We start from the raw sequence: 19,239 nt of genomic DNA, 5'->3' as shown, positions 1-19,239 counted from the left end.
TTCTGAAGTCAACTAGCTGACCACATTCTACGAGAAAAAATTATGTGGGGTTTTAAGAGTTTAATACACAATTCAGCATTAACACTAGGTCATGTTTAAAAGAAATTAATCCAGACCAAAAATATTTGGCCACTAGGAAAATCAAGAGTTTGGCTCAAAATGTAATACTAACAATAAATTACAAGGTTGGTAGAAGTTTCAGGATCCAATCATAAGATTAACCTGATGACTTTCTAAGTGGTGGCAGAAATGACATGGGAAGAATGTAAGACCCATAACACAACAGCACCTTCTTTTGAGCTGGTAGATTCTAAAGCTCATTTTTCCTTGCCTAAAAAGTTTTTTTTAATGGTTTCTACTACAGAAATTACTTCTAATTATTTACCTCCATGTATTCACGTATATGCTGTTACATAGTATTAGCAAATGTCAAGGCTAGTATAAGCAATCAAAATTACTATCTTAAAGGAAGTTAAAGGAGAGAGGCTGTTTCTCACCCAGTTGCAGACCGAGAACTTATTTTAGTGACTTCTCAGAAAGAGGCTAAGTGATAAATAGGCATCACACCAACCCCAAGTTGAATGGTCAAACTGCTGATGTTACAGCTCTGATGTCCAATTTCCCCACATTAATTATAGCCAGGGTCAGTCAAGGTCATGTGGGGTGGCTGATTGCACTCCCAGAAGCAAAATTTGAGATCCGATTTCTCACTTGCCACAATTTGCATCATCCAGACATTTTATCCAAGGATCTGATGCTTCAAAGCTGGAACATTTTAGCTCAATTTACCTTTTGAGTTGGCTGCTAGGAAGTTAGGGCCAGATTTGTAGCCTAACATGCATTTTATGTGCCAAGTTCACTCCTGGTTTAATGTTGTTTTTCACTTCTTTACCTAGAATTGTCTTAATCCATGTAAACTTCATCATTGTGGGTGGTTCTGTAAGCCCTCTCTTAAGAATTTTTTGGGACAAGGCAATGAATAAAACAAACTTGAGATTACATTTCACTATATATCACAGGCTAATTCAAGTCAAAGACCTCAGAAACTTAAAAAAGTGGTAATAGAGGGACACCTGGTTGGTTGGCTTTGCCAGTGAGCATGACTTTTGATCTCAGGGTCCTGAGTTTGAGCCCCACAATGGGTGTAGAGATTACTTAAAAAGTGGTAATAGGGTGAAATATGTTAAGGGGATTAAGAGGTACAAACTTCTAGTTTTAAGTCATGAGGATATAACGTACAACTACGGAATATAGCCAATAATATTGTAGTAACTTTTTATAATGACAGATGGTACCTAGACTTATTGTGGGGATTTTTAATGTTAAAAAAAAGGTAACATTTCTTAGCAAATTCATATTGTCCCTAAGGCAAAATTCAACTTATAAAAATCTGAATTTGGAGAGTTAAAAGTAAATGAAAGATGGATTCAAACTGCCCCAAATGAATGCTCCCAGAAGCTTCTAAAATTCCAGAAAGGTCCATCAAAAATGGAATCATTCAGATAAAAAAAAAAAAGTCTGACTGGAAAGGTGCTTGGTCATGGCACATTATGGCATACAGGATAACCAGAGGTGGATTCTTTATTTCACAAGTTTCAAGATACAGTACAAAACGAATCTGTACATCTCTCTATTAACAGGATTTGTTTACACAATTATATTACACTTCACCAGCCTTTATACCGTATTTAATTAAATACAAAATAAATTTACAAAAAAGTCTACCATGGTGTTCCTTCCAATGCCAGCTTATGGTCTTTTTAAACTTCTCCTAAATATTGATAGTGGTTATACCTTGATCGTATTGACATTATGATTTCTTTTTTTAAAATCAAAGAGACTAGTGTCAGCTTATCTGTCATTCCAGATAGGAAAAACAGTGCATGTGAGAGGCTTTCCTGCACATGACCAGGACATCCTTCTCATACACACAGAATTGGAAGTTTTGCTTCTGTAGTCACTTTAAAATACAAATCATTTTTACTTGGGATATTTTAGGTTTTCTTGAAATACGAAGTGAAAGGAGAAATTTAGCTTCAAGGACTACACACATTTAAAAAATCAGGTAGTGGCTCAGACAATATGGTGTTCAGAAACTATATTTTTCATTTATATGGGAGAGCAATGAGTGAGGAAAAAGATTTTCATGAAAACAGAAGTTTCTTTTACTTTATTTCTTGCATTCTTCTAGTCATAATATTGTGCAACACATATTAAATTCACTTCCAGAACAAATACTAGCTGTCATCGGGGCAAAGTAGCCCACATTGCTCTTCTTGGCAGGTAAAGGGGCTGTTTATCTGACACTGTTTGTTTTGTAATGTGCATGTGAAACATTAGTCCAAACCTCTGTAAAGGAAGTTTTTTGCAGATGGAGCTAGACAGTAATACACATGCTACACACATGAAGAGTTGTGGTCTCCATTTACAGGCTTGCATGCATACTTCCAAAACGCTGGCTTGAAGAACAAATGTAAGGAGCAAAGGAAGGAGGGAAAAATGAAGCAAAAAAAAAAAAAAATCCTATACAAAATACTTAAGTTTCCTGGAGGCAACAGCAGCTCCTTAATTAAATAAAGCATCCGATCATGGTCAGATCACAGTAGAAGTTTCTACAACTTCCCAATGGTACAGAGCTAGAAAAGCTTAGCAGTAAAACTTTCACAAATTAACCTTATATGCACAAGGGTAACAAATCCTCAAGCGTATTAAGGTAAATGATTCCAAAGTTAATCTCATTCAAGTGCTAAAATAATGAATTTGGGGGAAAAAAAAAAGGCTTTTACTTTTTCTGTGCCATTGAATATTAACCAAAAATAAGATAAGCCTTACTCAGAAAACAGAAACAAAAATTTCAAATAAAGAAAACAAAAAACCCAAACACCAATGCTACCTTTGTAACATAAAATAGAAGCAAACAGATGGTCTCAAAACTCTGAAAACAGTTGACTAACCACAAACCAAACGCAGGGGAGAATATAAGCCAAGTATTACTGTCGTCACCTTCAAAGGCAGGAAGACAGGCTAAAGGGGTCAGGAGACAGGCTACCACAGAGAAATGAAGCTGCACTTAATCTGCTAACTCTAAATTCTAACATTAAAACTCCTGAATCCCGGAGTTAGTTTAATGTCACTGACATTAACTAGCTTTAGTTACTGTCATTTTATTCAAATGGATGCCATTTGATTATGTAAGTATTGAGCATTATTTTAGGAGAAACACCAAACCCAGTTCCTACTTGCCTAGGTATTATGTCCCATGAACAGAGAAGAAAAAGGGAGCAAAGTATTTTGAGACAGTCGTAAGGACTGAAGTCACAAAGCCATAGAACAAAATTGTTTTAAATACACTGTTCAAATTTCCTGGAGCAAATGACCCAGGGGACAAGCAGGTGGTGGAAACAAGCCAGGAAGAGGCTATGTGGAATATCAGTAATAAAAAGGACAGGGCAGGTAGTGGTAACCTAGCAGGAAGTTTGTTATTGCATGAAGAACACGACTGCGCCTTCCCATCTGGCTTTAGGTAGTGCACGCTGCTTTACGAAATGTCTCTTCAAAGCACAAATGGAGGGAGGTAAAGCTAGAGATAAAAAATGTGGCTAAAGCAGAAATCAGGTGGATGGATGGTAGAGGGAGAGAAAGGGAAGTTCAGTCATCTTGGAGGGTTTTAAAACATTTAAATACATTAAGACAGTTCCTTCGAAATGAAACGTGGCCGCTCCCATGAACTCTACTCATCTTCGAAGGGTGGGGAGAAGTGGCAGTGGTAAAGACCAATATATTGTACCAACTGCACTCAAGTCTCTCTCTGCGTAAGAGGTCAAACTCATCTTTCTATTTAAGAGCTGCCCAAAGCAACAGGACGCTCTGGAGGGTCAAACTTCCTACCTTTCGGATACGCTCTTATACATATGGTTCTGTGGCCACCTCTTCAAATTTGGAAGCAATTATGTGGGAGTAAAGTTTGCTTACCAGGTTTCTCATAATACTCTAAAACACACACAAAGAGTGTACGACTTCACACTGAAAGCCTTCACATTCATTACAGACTCATTAAATCTAGTTCTAAATATAATCCCAACTTCAAAAACCAAAGTCTTACAACTCTACAGGTAATAAGCTCTTCAAGTTTTCTGGCAGATGAGGGATTATGGAAAAAATAGTAGAAAGGTTACTATAAACAGACTGAGGTCAGGAGGCATAGAAAGCCTGCTCAGATACCAACGTAGTCTCAGACTAGACATAGGCTGGTGAATACCACCATCTGACAATAAAAATACAAATTCGGTTTAAGTTTAAGTTCTTCATTTGCAGGATATGTGAAGTCCTTGATTTTCTTTGTATTGTTGCTGTGCTCCACACTATTTAACCAGGCAATTCTCAAGTGTCATAGCCTTGATTTTCCTACATTTACCAGTGGGAGGGTGGTGCATAGGACAGCTAAGGAAGTAGCTGACTTTCTACTGTAATAGAAAACTGCAGAAGTAAAAATCGACCTGAACAGTATAAACAGGCTTTGGCTTTCCTCAACCACTGAGTTTAATGCATCTTAAATTCTCTGAGTTTCAGTTTTATAATGGTAGTCACTGTATGCCACATCCTGGCAATAATATTTCAAATCTAAAGAATTCAGGAGGGTGAGATCTGTTCTTTTGCAGTAAGAAATGCAAAGTAAAATCCTGGGAACAAATGCTTCATCTTTCGGGGAAGTGTGTCTATCATCTCTGTACCCCACCCAGAGTTCTTTAATATGGTTTTCTAATTTCTCCCACTTAGTCCATCCTCTGGCTTCTGGATCAAGGCTCTGTATATTCAAAACAAACAAGCAAATTACACTAAGTGGGGGCAAATTCACATGTTAGCTCAAGAAGTCAGTTCACAATGTTTTATATATTCCATTCCAGAGAAGTGAAGTTCACATCAAACTCTTTAACACGCCTTTCAGTCTTTGAAGGAGAGACGTATGGTAGAAAGTATGACAATCACCAATAATAAGAAACCTCCCAGCCTTCCCTTTTAAAATAACCAATATGTTGAATATGTATACTTGCATGTGGATTGGTAAGTTTCTCAGTTATTGCAGTTCTGAAACGATCTGAAGACTTTTTTTGTTTTTTTTTACTTAAAAGGCAAGTTCTATTTTCAGACTTCCAAACATGTTAAGGTTAAACTTGCAACTAACTGTTTTTTCCTTTTTACAGTGATCAGTTTTTAGTGTTGATGCACAAGACCTTAAAGGTGGTTGATAGAAGAACTTATGCACATTGAGAGAGTGACCGAAAGGACCCAAGAAAGACAGCTGGGTACGGCAGACATTGAGTGTCTCATATGTTTCCAGAAAAAAAAGGGGGGGGGGCACTGAGAGTTGTTATTCCATACGGTACTGAAACAAACATTCAACTCAGTTTAGGTGAGAGTTACTTATCCCTGAAAATAAAGGCATCAGATTCTAAGCAGCTTTAGGAATTCAATGCTTCCTTGTGCCTCTTCCAGGAGGTGACCACTGATCCGAAGTCCTAAATCCAATGCAAGTGTTCTCCACAAACAATTTCCTTGGTTGTCACTGACCAAGGCTGGACACGGTGGCTGTTACTGTGGTGGCTGCTGCTCTGGTGGCCCCTCCTGCTGTGGTGGCACCGGCCGGGGCCCAGGAGGCCTGGGGACAGGCATGTCTTGGTGCTGCCTCTGCCTGTAAGCTATAACTGTTCCCAAGAGCAGTGCGATGATGGTCATGAGGTAAAGGTCCCACTCAGGTCCCAAAAGCTGGTCCATGTCAAGTTGGGTGAACATATCTCGAATCTTAACGAGAATAATATAAAAATCATTATGATCACCAGAATGTCAGAGAAGGAACTAGGAAAAAAGTTACATTGCAAATTAGAGATGAATACAGAACTTATTAAAGTCATTGGTTTTAGGAACACTTCGCAATGCAATTAAAAAAAAAAGTGGCTTTAAAAGCCTTCAACTGAAACTCAAAAAATAACATGTCTCAGGAACCGAATTTTGTAACAGTAGGTGATACAAAGTGTCTAACAGGGTTCCTTTCCATCAGTAATCCAACCCACTCATTTCCTACCATTTTTCACAGAAAATACTTGCAAGGAATACTGGGGACAGTGGAGAGCCAAGGTGGGGAATGATCGTATCTCGGCACGCCTGTCACCTAGTTGTGACGGCACCCTGCTGAGAAGCCCCGTTCTAACGACAGCAGGGGATTTCACGTCTTCTCTCGTGTAACTGATGATGCAAGGAATTCCAACGTTTAATAGCCGAATGACTAATGCTTTTTAATAGGATTTCACTAAATCTTTAACACCTGAATTTGAACTTAAAAGTTATGTTCTTCATCTATGATACTTCGTTTTAGTGTCACTTAAGAGAAGTCATTCCTGATATTTTCGGAGTGCTACCTACCTACGAAGGAAATAAACATGGGGTATAATCCTTTATACTGAAATAAAGTTATATTTAAAATGTCCCCGTAATATATATTTGTAGGTACAGGTGCTAAATTTTTCTGGAAAAAGATTATAAGAAACTATTAACTGTGTTTCCTGGGGTGGGACCTGTGATAGGAGATTTTGTGTTTTCTGTACCGTCTGACTTTCTCACTCCTATCATTCTCTTTTTTAGTTGGAATATCTATGTGGTAGGATTATGGAGCATTTTATTGTCTTCTTTATACTTCTGTATTAAAAAAACAACAAAGATCGAATAATGCATGACCAAATCCTGGACTATAATCAGCAGTTTCTTAGTCCTACAAACTGTGAGAGACAAGGGTCTGCAATAGCCCTGACAGAGAGAAACAGCAGGCTGCCATGCTGTTAGCTTTTCAATTAAAGGAACAAGGACTGTTTCCATTACTGGAGGGTACAGCATGCCTGGTTCATGCTATCAAGCAACTATAAATTTGCTATTACAAATGTATAAGCAATCAGGGGGACGGAGTCCGACACCTCCGGTCCTCCAGAGCACCATGCATGGAGGCCCTCGGCAGCACAGGATAGGGTTGCAAAAAGGAGCAGCATGGACTCCAGTTACATCTGTGTCACACAGGAGGAAAAGCCCGTTCTGGAATCGAATGCTGAAATGGCGTATCAACCTGTCCTAAAAGATCTTAACAAAAGGTTGAAATATCCTATCCTGGTCTGGAGTGAATTCAAGTTAAATAGCCCTTGTTTCTGCGTATGTTTTAGGACTTTTGGGGTTAAATACTTCATCAGGTATTATGAGGAAGTAGAGGTAAAGCAAATGTGAAACAGGAGAGCCCAAGAGCACCTACCCAGAAATACAGGTAACTTAGGTCAGTAGTTTTGAAAGGAATAGGGAACCCACCTCTTATCTGGGTGGGTTAGCTTAATTAAGTAGTTCAAGGTATTTTTACAGAACGAAGTTCTAGTGGTGTTTTAAACATGTTTTACACCAGCAGAAGAACCTGAAGTACAACAGCCTGGGCAGGTTCTCAGGTTCTACTTCTCCCTTTTTTAAAAATTCTCTTTTTAAGGGACTGGGCTGAGTCACTGCTGGGCAGTCATCGGATTTACTGTTTACTGAATTTAGTTAACTACTGTTTCAAATTGCCAAGTGTTGGTCTCAGTTTTCTCTAAACCAGAAGACACTTGCATCAATGAAAACTGCTTTAGCACCTGGAGCCACCATCCAGTGCTACCTGGAAACGTACTGCTCTGTGGCTACCTTCACCCCACACCCGATGCAATCTCCTGGTACTTCACCTGGGGGAAAAAGGGATAGGACCAGACACTGGCAGGACACTCCTCCCCTCTCCCCAAACTTTTTAGATACAAACCTCTGGACTGAGCAGCTTACATCATTTGTATTTTAATTACAAGAGGCATGGAGGGTCGCCTGGGTGGCTCAGTCAGTTGAGTGGCTAACTCTTGATTTCGGCTCAGGTCACAATCTCAGGGTCCTGGGCCTGAGCCCCACATCAGGCTCCACACTCAACGGGGAGTCTGCTTGAGGATTCTCTCCTTCTTCCCCTCTCCCAATTCGTGCATGCTATGCTAAAATAAATAAATCTTAAAAAAAAAAAAAAAAAGAGGCATGGAACACTTACATTTGTTTCCCGTATGTATTGCAAAAAATACACCACACCTAATTTGCATAGTGCTAGGAAGACTGGTACTTGTGCGTCTGGGCTGGCTTCAGCTGCCATGTCATAAAAACGTTTCGCAAGGTGAATATCCTAGAATATAGGCAATAAACCAAAATTCATCTCTTGTTAAAATAAGTAAAATAGTATTATTTAGCTTATACATTCGGGTATCAGTTTATATATTTAGAAGATTTATTTTACCTTTCAAGTTTTCATTTCAAAATTTCCCGTACCTAAAGGAAAAACCCAACCTGTAATTGGGTAGTATTTCTTTAATTATCTAACTGCTTAATTTTGAAAAATTTAACTGAAAAATTTTAAGATTTAGCTCATGTTCCTCCTGCCTGACATCCCATTTGCTGTGATGTGCTGCATACAGCTGCATCCCTATGCATAACACAGGTCAATCTTAAGATTTCCGGGGGCCACCTGTAAGTCTCATTTAATTTTTCTTAAAACTTCAGTCAGTATAAGCAATTTCTGGTTTCAGTTTGGAACAGTAATCTTCAAACCTAGTAACATGCTCATGATTTCTCAGAGGGTACTTGCATGGATAGTAAACCCATTCTGCATTTCCCTGCCTTAGACATATTTCTGTAAAAGGTGAAAGAAGTCATTATGAATTCTGGCCCAGACTGGAGTGTTCTGCATGCAGATAAAAGCAGAACGGCACAGTGGGACGTTGTGAAATTTTCATTTTACAACCTCACTTTTTCTATGCCCTGACTATTGTCAAAGAACAACCAAGCTCCAAGGAAAGAATTCCATAAGACCCAGGAAAGGAAGGTTAACATTAAAAAGGACTTTTTCCACATAGTTCAATATAAGCAGTTACTTTCAGCTGTTCCCTAAACTATCCCTAGGGTGTGTCATTAGTTAAAAAGAAGGTTCTCTTCTGTTACTAACACTAAAAAGTATAGTTAGTCTGGTTTTTAAAAAAGTGTAACAAGTTTTTTTTTGGACTGCCACATTTTTCAAGATCATGGATCAAACTTTATGTGATAACATTGACTTCTGTGCGGATCATTTAATAGGGTAATTAAATCTTATCAATTACATCCTGAATTATTTATTCCATATAATCAATCCTCATTTAATCCTTAATATTTTTCTAACTGTACTAGATGCTGAACTGAATAGTTTTTAGTAGTATGAATGCTTCTTTCTTTAAAAAATGGGAAGAAATAGGAAAAGGTGATCATAATGTCTTACAAAAACTAATGGAATCATTCTGATTTTTATACATGGTTATTCTTAAAAGTTGCATCCCATAGTTCCCTACCCCCATTCTTATCAAAGAAATACTATGCTTTTTATCATAGTCTTTATTCACAAGAATTTATATAAGCTATACATTATATTACAAATTAAATTATGAGAAGGCACACTGATTAATTTTCTCAGCTTCTAATCTATTACAAAAACAGAGTTGTTACTTTAATTTTGATTGCTTTTAGTAAATTATAATGAAGTGTATCCCATAAAAACCATAACTTATGTGCAATCTTTGTGTTAGTCATCAAAAACATATTAATTTCATTTGAATTAAAAAAGTGAAGTCAGACTTGTTGACAGAAGCCAAGTCTGATCTGGCTGACTGGTCTGACAACCAAGAGAGGCTTCAGTAACTTGATAACATGGCAGAATCTTCCCCAAGCTGAATGCACTCTGCCTGCAGTTCTAGAGTCTTGATAAAACTATATTCAAGTACCTAATATTAATATAAATGCAAAATATAAAAATTTACATATGGGAATTAAAAAAATTAATATTCAAATGTGGTAAAATAAAAGGCACTTGGACAAAAAATAGTGCATTAGCAAAATGAAAATGAACAACTTGACCTTAAGCACATTAGGTCAATAAAGTGTCTCTAAGTGACAGAGTAAGGAATATAATTAGTTATTTGATAAATCTTGCTAAAGCCTTTCGGCACTTCACCCAGGAACTGAGAAAGTGAATGACTCCAGTGACCAGGGAATAAATACATCTTTTGCAAGTCTCTAGTTTCCAACTCCTTGCTTTCAACAAGACTGAAGGGGGACCTAACTAAGTTGTCAGTGACAGATCACTGAAAATAATTTTAATGACAGATCACTCTGATTTTTGGCACATGTTATAGACTAAATGTTTGCGTCCCCCCTAAATTTCTTTGTGGAAACTCTACTCCCTCCTGCGATGGTTGGGATTAGGAGGTGAGGTCTCTGAGAGGTTACCAGGATTAGATGAGGTTACAAGGGCAGAGCTCTCATGAATGGGATTAGCATCCTTAAAAGAGTCTCTAAGTGCTTGCTGCTCCTTTCCTGCTCTCTCCTCAGGTTAAGGACAAAAGCCAGAAGACAGCTCTCTCTGGCCCAGGAAGCAGGGCCTCACCAGACACCAAATCCGCTGCCACCGTGTACTGCAACTTCTTGGCCTCTAGAACTGTGAGAAATCCTGTTATTTAAGCCGTCCAATCTATGGCATTCTGTTACAGTAGCCCAAAAGAGACAGCATGTAACTCTAAAGCAGTTTAAAGAATTAAGTGACCTTGCTATAAGATTCCTCCTTTTCGTATATACTTGTTTATATGAACAATATTCCATACATTTATAAAAATGAAAAATGAAATTAATGCTAAATCTACTCAATGATGCTTAAACTAATTTTTAAAAGATGCTGCATTCATCTCATTAAATGATGCATTTTCAGTAATCACAAAAGTAAAATTTTTGTGAAATTTGTAGTATTATGTTGATTTATTCATCACTGTATTGATAATTAACCAACTATGACTAATAATATCTCATGAACTTTTCTTAACACTTAGAGCCTATAATCATAGGAAATAAAATTTAAAATTTGAATTTAACATACTTTGTTTCAGATAAGTATGATCAAATGATCAGTAAAATATCTAAGCACTAAAAACATTACATTAGTATGGGATATATGGGAATAATGGACTGAAAATATGAATTCAGGAAGAAAAGGAAAAGATACCATTTTCATTTAATAAATTTGCTGTGTATTTAAAAAATTAATAATGAGGGTATTATATTAAAATTTTGGTATTTAGAGTAATTTAGTCATTTTTTATAAAGTGTTGGTGCTTAAAATAGCTAGAATTTAGACACTTTGGAGCTTATGATGATAATTTTTAATGTCAAATTAAACATGTACAGGAGAACACACAGCTTTTCAAAATCCTCTTAAGGGCATAGAGGCAAACCAAAGGTCTAAAGAATCTTAGACTGTAGGGGCGCCTGGGTGGCTCAGTTGGTTAAGCGACTGCCTTCGGCTCAGGTCATGATCCTGGAGTCCTGGGATCGAGTCCTGCATCGGGCTCCCTGCTCAGCAGGGAGTCTGCTTCTCCCTCTGACCCTCCTCCCTCTCCTGCTCTCTGTCTCTCATTCTCTCTCTCAAATAAATAAATAAAATCTTAAAAAAAAAAAAAAAGTTATCTTTAAAAAAAAAAAGAATGTTAGACTGTATTAGGAAGGCATTAGACTCAGAAATACATTTATCAGTAGCAAACATCTTAATTTATTTTGAAATAATTTAGAAACAATAGAATTTGGCTGAAGATGGACAGATAGTTTCTCAAGCAAGGAGTTACCGATCGAGGCAGCACTGCATTTCCATTTTAATGAATGTTTTTGGCTTACTATCTTAAATATAGCAGTGTGTGTTTGATGATGAAAGAGATGCAAGGATGGGCTTCTGAAATATTACAAAACTGTCTTATAACTTAGTACCTAAAATGTGAGCACATTCCAAAGAAAGCCTATTTTCTATAAAAATGTAGACGATTCCCCCAAATCAGTTACACCATTCAAACATTTGTTTTGAAGCCACACTCACCTGTTTAATGCCTAGTCCCTTCTCATGCATATATCCCAGATTAAACATAGCCTGGGCACTGTGTTGCTGCTCAGATGCTAGACGATAATGAATAAATGCGGTCTCGTAGTCTACGTCAGTGCCAAAGCCATAGAAATGGTAGTCTCCAAGCTTAATTCTAGCCACGGTATAGCCTTGAACAAAAATTAAATGCAGAACTGCCAGTAAGTCAAGCGTGTTTAAAACAGACCAAACTGTTATTTCTCCTCCTGTTTATATGCTTACATAAAACGGAATTTTAATTTGTAGTACATAAACTTTACAACTAATCCTTCAACCAAGCTATAAAGTCAATAAAGACTTAAACTAGAGGTGTTGCTCTTCTGAGAAAGGCTTTGTAATAGTCAGGGAGAGGTAAAACAAGGTGGGTGGTAATCCCTACTTCATGATAATACTCTTCAAAATGGGCATGTTCTAATCTATCTGCCATTTACACTGTAAAGTAGTAGTTCAACTGGACCACTGTTCGGGTTTGAAGAAGGGACAGCCAGGCAATGTTGAAAGGAGCATGTGTGAGAAAGAAATACTCAAAAAAAGGGGTTTTAGACTAGTATTTTATTATATATTCTATTCGATTCTCATTTTACACAGAATATTGGCCTCACACTAAAAATCAAAGAGTAAACCATAACATGATATAAATGTCCAGTACAAAGACCTCACAATTCAATTTAGAAACCCAGAGACTAGAATTGCCATTTTAAAAATAAATAAATCATGATGCAAACAAGTTAAGCAATATTGTGGGTCTGTCTGCTTAATTTTAAGTTGACGAATGACATTATTTAGTTTTTTGTGGGAGGTAAGAAAACAAAACGGAGACAGTAAAGGAGGTCCCGGGGTGAAACTCTTCCCTAGAAGGTAGCGGTCACTCACCTTGAGAGGCGGCCCTGTTCCAGTGCAGCAAAGCTCTGGGGTAAGTCTCGTTCTCCCCCACAATGGTTGCTTCCCCTATGGGGAAGATGAAGTAAATACAAATCAGGCACTTAAGAAAGACAGGCACTAGACTGTTAGGGTTCATTTATAAGCCAGAGTGGCTATGTAGAACATAATTTAAACAAGAATTGGGATATGGCAAATATTAAATGAAAAAAGCACTGTATTGACATTAAACTAGTATTAGAATAAAATACCGAGTTCAAAGGAATCACTGCCTCTATCCAGGACACACTACTTCCCTGCAACATGTTGTATCCACAGAACTAAGAAGGAGACTAACTACTGAGCTGCTTCTATGGACCTACGTACTGCTGGAAAAACAATGTTGTTATATCTGCTGTATTTTGGAAGATGGATTTGTGAAACGAATGGCAAATCGATTTCTACTGTCAACTCTAACATATAACACCAACTTGGCTGGCTTAGGGAGCTGAGGGAAATTACTCACGTGTTGTTAAGGTCAATTTACAACAATAAAGAAGTTTTTCTTTGTGCCTTTTCGCTTTAAGCATGAACAGGTGACCTGACGTGAGCCTCTGTATTCTAAAGGCAAGGCAGGACGGCAGTGAACCTTACTCTGATCGAGAATGAAGGCTGCATTGCTCTGCGCCACTTCATAGCCCTGTTCGGCCAGCAGGAGGTACTGGATCACGGCAGCGTTGTAGTCGCCGTCTTTATAGCTGTTATAGGCCATCATAAGCCTCTCGGACCAGCGGCCTCGTTCACAGACATTCTTAAACAACTGTGAGAACAGGGGGGAAAAAAACCCGTAACAAAATAAGGAACATATGCCAGAAAATCAGTTTTGCACTTTGGCTATAAGTGACTGTGGGGCTACCTCTCTGCATCACTGGTAGCTTTATTAAATACATACACAAGTCCGGGATTTTATTTGAAGTTTTCAGTTAGTCTTTAGAAGAGGTTTATAAAAATAACAGTAAACAATTATATATCATTACCCTTGCCAGGCACTGTTCTAGTGCTTGCTTTATGTACAGTAGGTACAGAGTTTCCCTTAGAGCTCCCATGAGGTCATGGGGGCCACTCCATGAGATAAGTCCTATTAAGTGCCCCGTTTCACAACCAAGGAAACTGAAGCACAGAGCAGTTTGGAAATTGTGCCAAGCATTCATCAAATGCCACTGTGAAGTGCCAGTTGTGAAAGAGCTAAAAGGAAAAGCTCCCTTTGGGAGACATCAGCATTCCCCTTTACAACATTCATTCAACACAGACTTTTTTGGTGTTGTTTCAGATGCTTTCTAGGTGCTAAAGAAACTGCAGACACCACCACCTGTCCTCATAGATGCAGATTCTAGTGGGGAGAGACACATGAGATAAAGAAGCATGACAGTGACACACAGGCCCTGAGTCTTCCCTCACTGTATCAAAACTAATAGGTTGAGTCTGTTTCTACTTGAGAAAAAATCATGCAAAAAAAGCAGAATTAAAATGACAGATTTTCCTCTTGAGGAAATTAATTTCCTGTGTACAAGTCAGTAGAAAAGCCCTTACCTCCACTGCAGTGTGACACGATCGCATCACACCTGTGCCGCTGGCGTGCATCTGGGCTAGGTTATAGAAAGCCAAGATGTGGCCTCCCTGAGAAGCTAAATTAAAATACTTCAAGGCCTGTTTATAATCCCTCTTGACTCCAATGCCATCTGTAAGGAAAATCACACGAAAGGTCAGAAATAGTCTTAAATTTAGCTGAAGCACCAGAGAAGCCTTAAATAATGAGTAAAATCAAATGAAATTCAGAATTCTTACTCAGGAAAGATGTGAATCCTACTAATGCAGATTAGTATATTATACAGATTAACATAATTTACAATGAAAAACAAGATGCACAATCATTGAATTGGGAGAATATTAATCAGCCAGAATGCGAGAGCTCTCGTTTATCACAGTGGCATCTGGTGGAAAATTAGTAATTTAGCTGTCGGTGTACACAGCATTTAATGCCAACGTTACTTACTATAGTACATAGAGCCAAGCTGCAGTTGCCCATCCACCCAGCCTTGTTCAGCAGCTTTCTGGAAATACTTTAGTGCCAGATCATAATTCTGTAGGAAAAGAGGTCACATGGTCACACGATGAGAAAACTCAAAAGGTTGATATACTCAGAAGTTAGTCATTCATTAAAAAGTTAAAAAAACACATATAAGATATTCTCAAAGAGCCATTAAAAAGACTACCTTCTAATTTTTTTATAATATACAGATGGTAGTCTATGTCACAGAGGAGTTAATATATTTAAGACTGTGAACAATCTGTATGTTCACTCTCAGAAAGCCTACATAACGCTAGTTCTGGTTCTTTGGAGAAACCTTGGAACACAAGACCAGGACTTAAGAAACACTCTTATCTTTCCTATTAACCAACAAATCTTTTTTAAACTTCAATTTTTCTAACATTAAAAAAGGAAAATTATTTTCTCCTTATTCATTCTTTCCCTGTGTAGCTTATCAAGCACTATCTGATTATTAGATTTCAAATATCATAACTATCCTCTGAGAAAAATTAAAACAAAGATCACTACTGAATTCTAGTGTCCTAAAATGACTAGAAGGAATCAACTTGAGAACACACTACTGTCTTCTGTGCCAGGGAACACCTACAGATTGGAATCCTAAACCTAACTCTTCATGGCAGGCCCAAATTAAATACATTTTACTTGGAGAGATCATAGAGAAGAGGGCAGCAATGAGAATCTCGGGGCATCCAACGTGAGGAAGTAGTACAGAAGAATGAGAAGCAATGGCCTAGGAAAACCAAGAGAACTTGCAGAATTCCAGGGAAGAGTTCAAGTGACATAGAATCAAAAAGTCAATAGGAGTTGACATTTGGGAAGTTACTGGTGACCTGCAGAGAGCAGTTACATGAAGCAGAAGCCTGACTGCTGAGACCTGAAGAGTGAGTGGTGGCCACTAATATAGTTCATTGTTTGGAGAAACCTGGCTTTGTAGTGACGGACTGGAGAGAAGAGAGGTAGTAGCTAGAAGGGCAAAGAATAGAACAGAAAGCTTTTGTCCTTTTAAATGGGAGGGACAAGCACTTTCTCAGGCTCGAGTGAAGAAGTAGGGAGGGAGAAGTCTTGGAGAGATGGAAGCATAGGTAGGGCAGACAGCACAGACAGAATGAGAACTAGCTTCACATCTTTAGCGGAAAGTGTCAGAGACAGAGCCATTAGAAGAAGGCAGTTAGTATGGAGGGTGCTGGGTACTCAGAGAACAGGAAAAGGTTCAGCTCTAGACAGAAAGGAAGGATTTCAACCCGGCTGGAAGCTAGCTAGTTATACTTCCCTACCTCACCAGCTGACTGCTTGTTTAAGTCAGAATGTTAAGACTGAAAACTTACAACTTGAACTCCTCTCCCATAGAGGTAAGCCATTCCGAGTCCACTCTGTCCTACTGGGTTTCCCTGCAAACCAGAGACAAAAGAGGGAAAGGACTCATTAAAAAACAAAAAAACCCCCAAAAAACAGCCAAGAATAAATGACTACCAAAGAAATGAGTTACAAGCATATTCAAAAAATGTCTTTGCATTTTTTCAACTCAAAATTCTCCTTCCCAGCAGGCTAAATGTAATAATGACTTTCAGAGTATTGGGGGGTCTTCAGTAATTTGCTGAAAAAGAGGAAACAGTACATTTATCTAGAATTAAATTTTGGTGACTTATCTTATGACCATCTGTTCCATGAGTTTATGATAGAACACATGACTAATGTAGTTCTTCTTCTTAAAATTAAAAGTAGGTCACTTTTTGGGTAGTTTTTCATTGGTAACTTCCCTCCCCAATAAAGAAGGAAGATGCCATGGTGGAAAGTCAACCACCATGTAAAACAGCAATATTGGGATCAGGTGGCAAAATACACTTAAGATTACTGGAGTGTCACAGAACAAAGATAATCATTGTTTTGAGATCTGAAAGAGAAAAATCTAAAATTCAACCTAAACTTGGACGGACAGGGCCATCTTTTAAAAAGTGTCAGAGCACTCCCTTGGGAAATACTCAACTGACATTTGGAACTGAAGTAGTATGTAGCTGGCGAGGAGATAAGCATACACAATGGAGGCATATAGGGTCTTAAATATTCATATGTAGTTTTCTCTGGGCCAAAGAAAGCCTAAGTTTTATATTTATGATTATCGAAAGTACCCAGTTATGTAAGTTTTAAACCTCAAGTTGCAAAACAAATAGGGCAAATTATAATAACTCTCAATTGCATTACTAAAATCAGTATTTCCCTGATGAGGAAACTTCTCAATGAAATTGAAACAGAGGCTTGATACTCAATAATTTGCCCCCCCCCCAATAAATTACTTTTTACTGGAAAGTTTTTTTTTCTAGCCAGTCCATTCCCATGAATCACATTTACATAAGTGCTTTCAATAATTTGAGGCATGAGTTGGTTAACACTAATCTTTCAGTATAATAGACTTATTTATTAAAATAATAATAATATGGCACATATTTCAATACACTGAATCATGAGGTCTTACCATGTCAGCAGCTTTCTTAAAGTAGTGAAGAGCTGTCTCATTACTCTGTGGTACAATATCACTTCCCTCTGAATACATCTGGAAAACAGAGCCTAATTTTATTAAGCACTATACCCCTCTCACCTATAATGTATTTCTCTCTCATCTCATTCTGGTTTTTGTTAGATATCATGAAATCTTTGAACAGTTTAAAATTCGCCATATGACATTTTAGATTTAAAAGCAAAACCTTAAAAGTAAACAATATTATTATATCTTCTTTGCCATAACAAATTTGACTTTTTTACAAATGTGAATATATTAAAATCAGTTCACAGATCAATCTCAGGGGAGAAAACCTTTAACTCAAGGTGAATCTTTTCTCTCACTCTATCCCAGGGCAGTCAAATGGTTGTTGAGTTGCTTGGGGTCAGTGCAAGAGAAAGGGGTGCTGTTGGCAATGCCCACTTCCCTCTCTCTTCCACCATGACTTCCTCAGGGTAAGATACAGGATAGGTCTTAAGTTCAGGAAAAGAAATAACTAAAAGGTTATTTTAAAAGGTTTCAAGCACTGAATGATTAGAGTACCAGGTACAGAACATGATAAAATGGCCAAGAGAAAGAAGAACAGAATGACTGAGACTGTTTTCATCCACGTATACATTAAGAAAACGGAAATGGAAATCTTTTTTTGAGATAGGGTTAATTAGGAATTCAGAGCAAGAATTGAAAGGGCTAGAATGGAAAGTTCTTAAAGGCTTAACAAAAACAGATGGGGAATACTAATTTCGATGCTATAATAGTTGGGATGTCTACATGTACGGTTCTCAGGCCCCAAATAACTGGTTGTGATTATGTGGCAAATACTGATGAGATTTTTTTCTATTTGTAAGAACCTTTGTGACAGATTTATTCTACCTGAGCATCCTAACCTTAGGATTTGGTTATGGATGTAAATATCCACTGATGTATACTGTATTTGTTTTCAAAATAATGAAAAAGGAAGTTCTGAAACGGTGCCATGTCACATGGAATCTACTTGTTAGGTCTCCAGACTTCGGTGTTTCCTCGCTTAGAAAAGAACCACACTGACAGGTGAGTGATGGCTGTCACACTGAGGATGATTAAAGCCTGCAGACAAATGCTGACAAACTCTAGTGGCCTCTACTCAGCACAGAAGAAAACAGGCAATTATGACAGACTTAGCAAAAAAAAAAACTACTGCACAGCAAAAAGAAAAAAATCCCTCATTATTGTGTATGATACACACAAAGTAGGAGCTCAGTGATAGCTAATTTCAACAGAAAATTAACATACTGATGAGGAAATGCTGTTTCCCTTATGTTACCTAAGAAAATGCCTCGAAATCACTTACCTTACCACAAGACACAATATCCTTGTATTGGAAATTTTATTTCCAGTTTATTTTTGGTAAACTGTAGATTGTAACTACAACATGTTTATTTTTTTTTTAAGATTTATGAAAAATAGAAAAAAATTTTATTTTTGTTGTTGTTTTTGTTTTTATTATGTTATGTTAGTCACCATACAGTACATCATTAGTTTTTGATGGAGTGTTCCATGATTCATTGTTTGCGTGTAATACCCAGTACTCCATGCAATATGTGCCCTCATTAATACCCATCCCCCCACCCCTCTCCCTCTAAAACCCTGTTTGTTTCTTGGCGTTCTTATTCTCTCATGATTCATCTCCCCCTCCAATTTCCCCCCTTCATTTTCCCCTTCCTTCTCCTAATGTCCTCCATGCTATTCCTTATATTCCACATATAAGTGGAACCATATGATAATTGACTT

The 19,239-nt window shown here is 37.7% G+C and overlaps 1 protein-coding gene across 1 annotated transcript in view; it reads right to left on the bottom strand.

The window, feature by feature from the left end:
- Positions 1-1,537: 1,537 nt before the first annotated feature.
- The window catches only part of SEL1L (SEL1L adaptor subunit of ERAD E3 ubiquitin ligase), a 57,083-nt gene continuing 39,381 nt past the window's right edge, over positions 1,538-19,239 (bottom strand). The window contains exons 13-21 of the mRNA XM_021679804.2: positions 17,446-17,523; positions 16,301-16,363; positions 14,919-15,006; positions 14,456-14,604; positions 13,520-13,685; positions 12,881-12,955; positions 11,966-12,138; positions 8,084-8,212; positions 1,538-5,799 (exon numbers count right to left, since the gene is read on the bottom strand). Coding sequence (XP_021535479.1) covers positions 5,590-5,799; positions 8,084-8,212; positions 11,966-12,138; positions 12,881-12,955; positions 13,520-13,685; positions 14,456-14,604; positions 14,919-15,006; positions 16,301-16,363; positions 17,446-17,523 — 1,131 coding nt within the window. The 3' untranslated portion in view covers positions 1,538-5,589. The remainder of the gene's footprint in view (positions 5,800-8,083; positions 8,213-11,965; positions 12,139-12,880; positions 12,956-13,519; positions 13,686-14,455; positions 14,605-14,918; positions 15,007-16,300; positions 16,364-17,445; positions 17,524-19,239) is intronic.

The sequence above is a fragment of the Neomonachus schauinslandi genome, chromosome 9 (assembly GCF_002201575.2).
Source record: "Neomonachus schauinslandi chromosome 9, ASM220157v2, whole genome shotgun sequence".
NCBI classification, from domain to species: Eukaryota; Metazoa; Chordata; class Mammalia; order Carnivora; family Phocidae; genus Neomonachus; species Neomonachus schauinslandi.
Note: the sequence above shows the minus strand (reverse complement) of the source record. Positions and strands in the feature narration are given on the sequence as shown.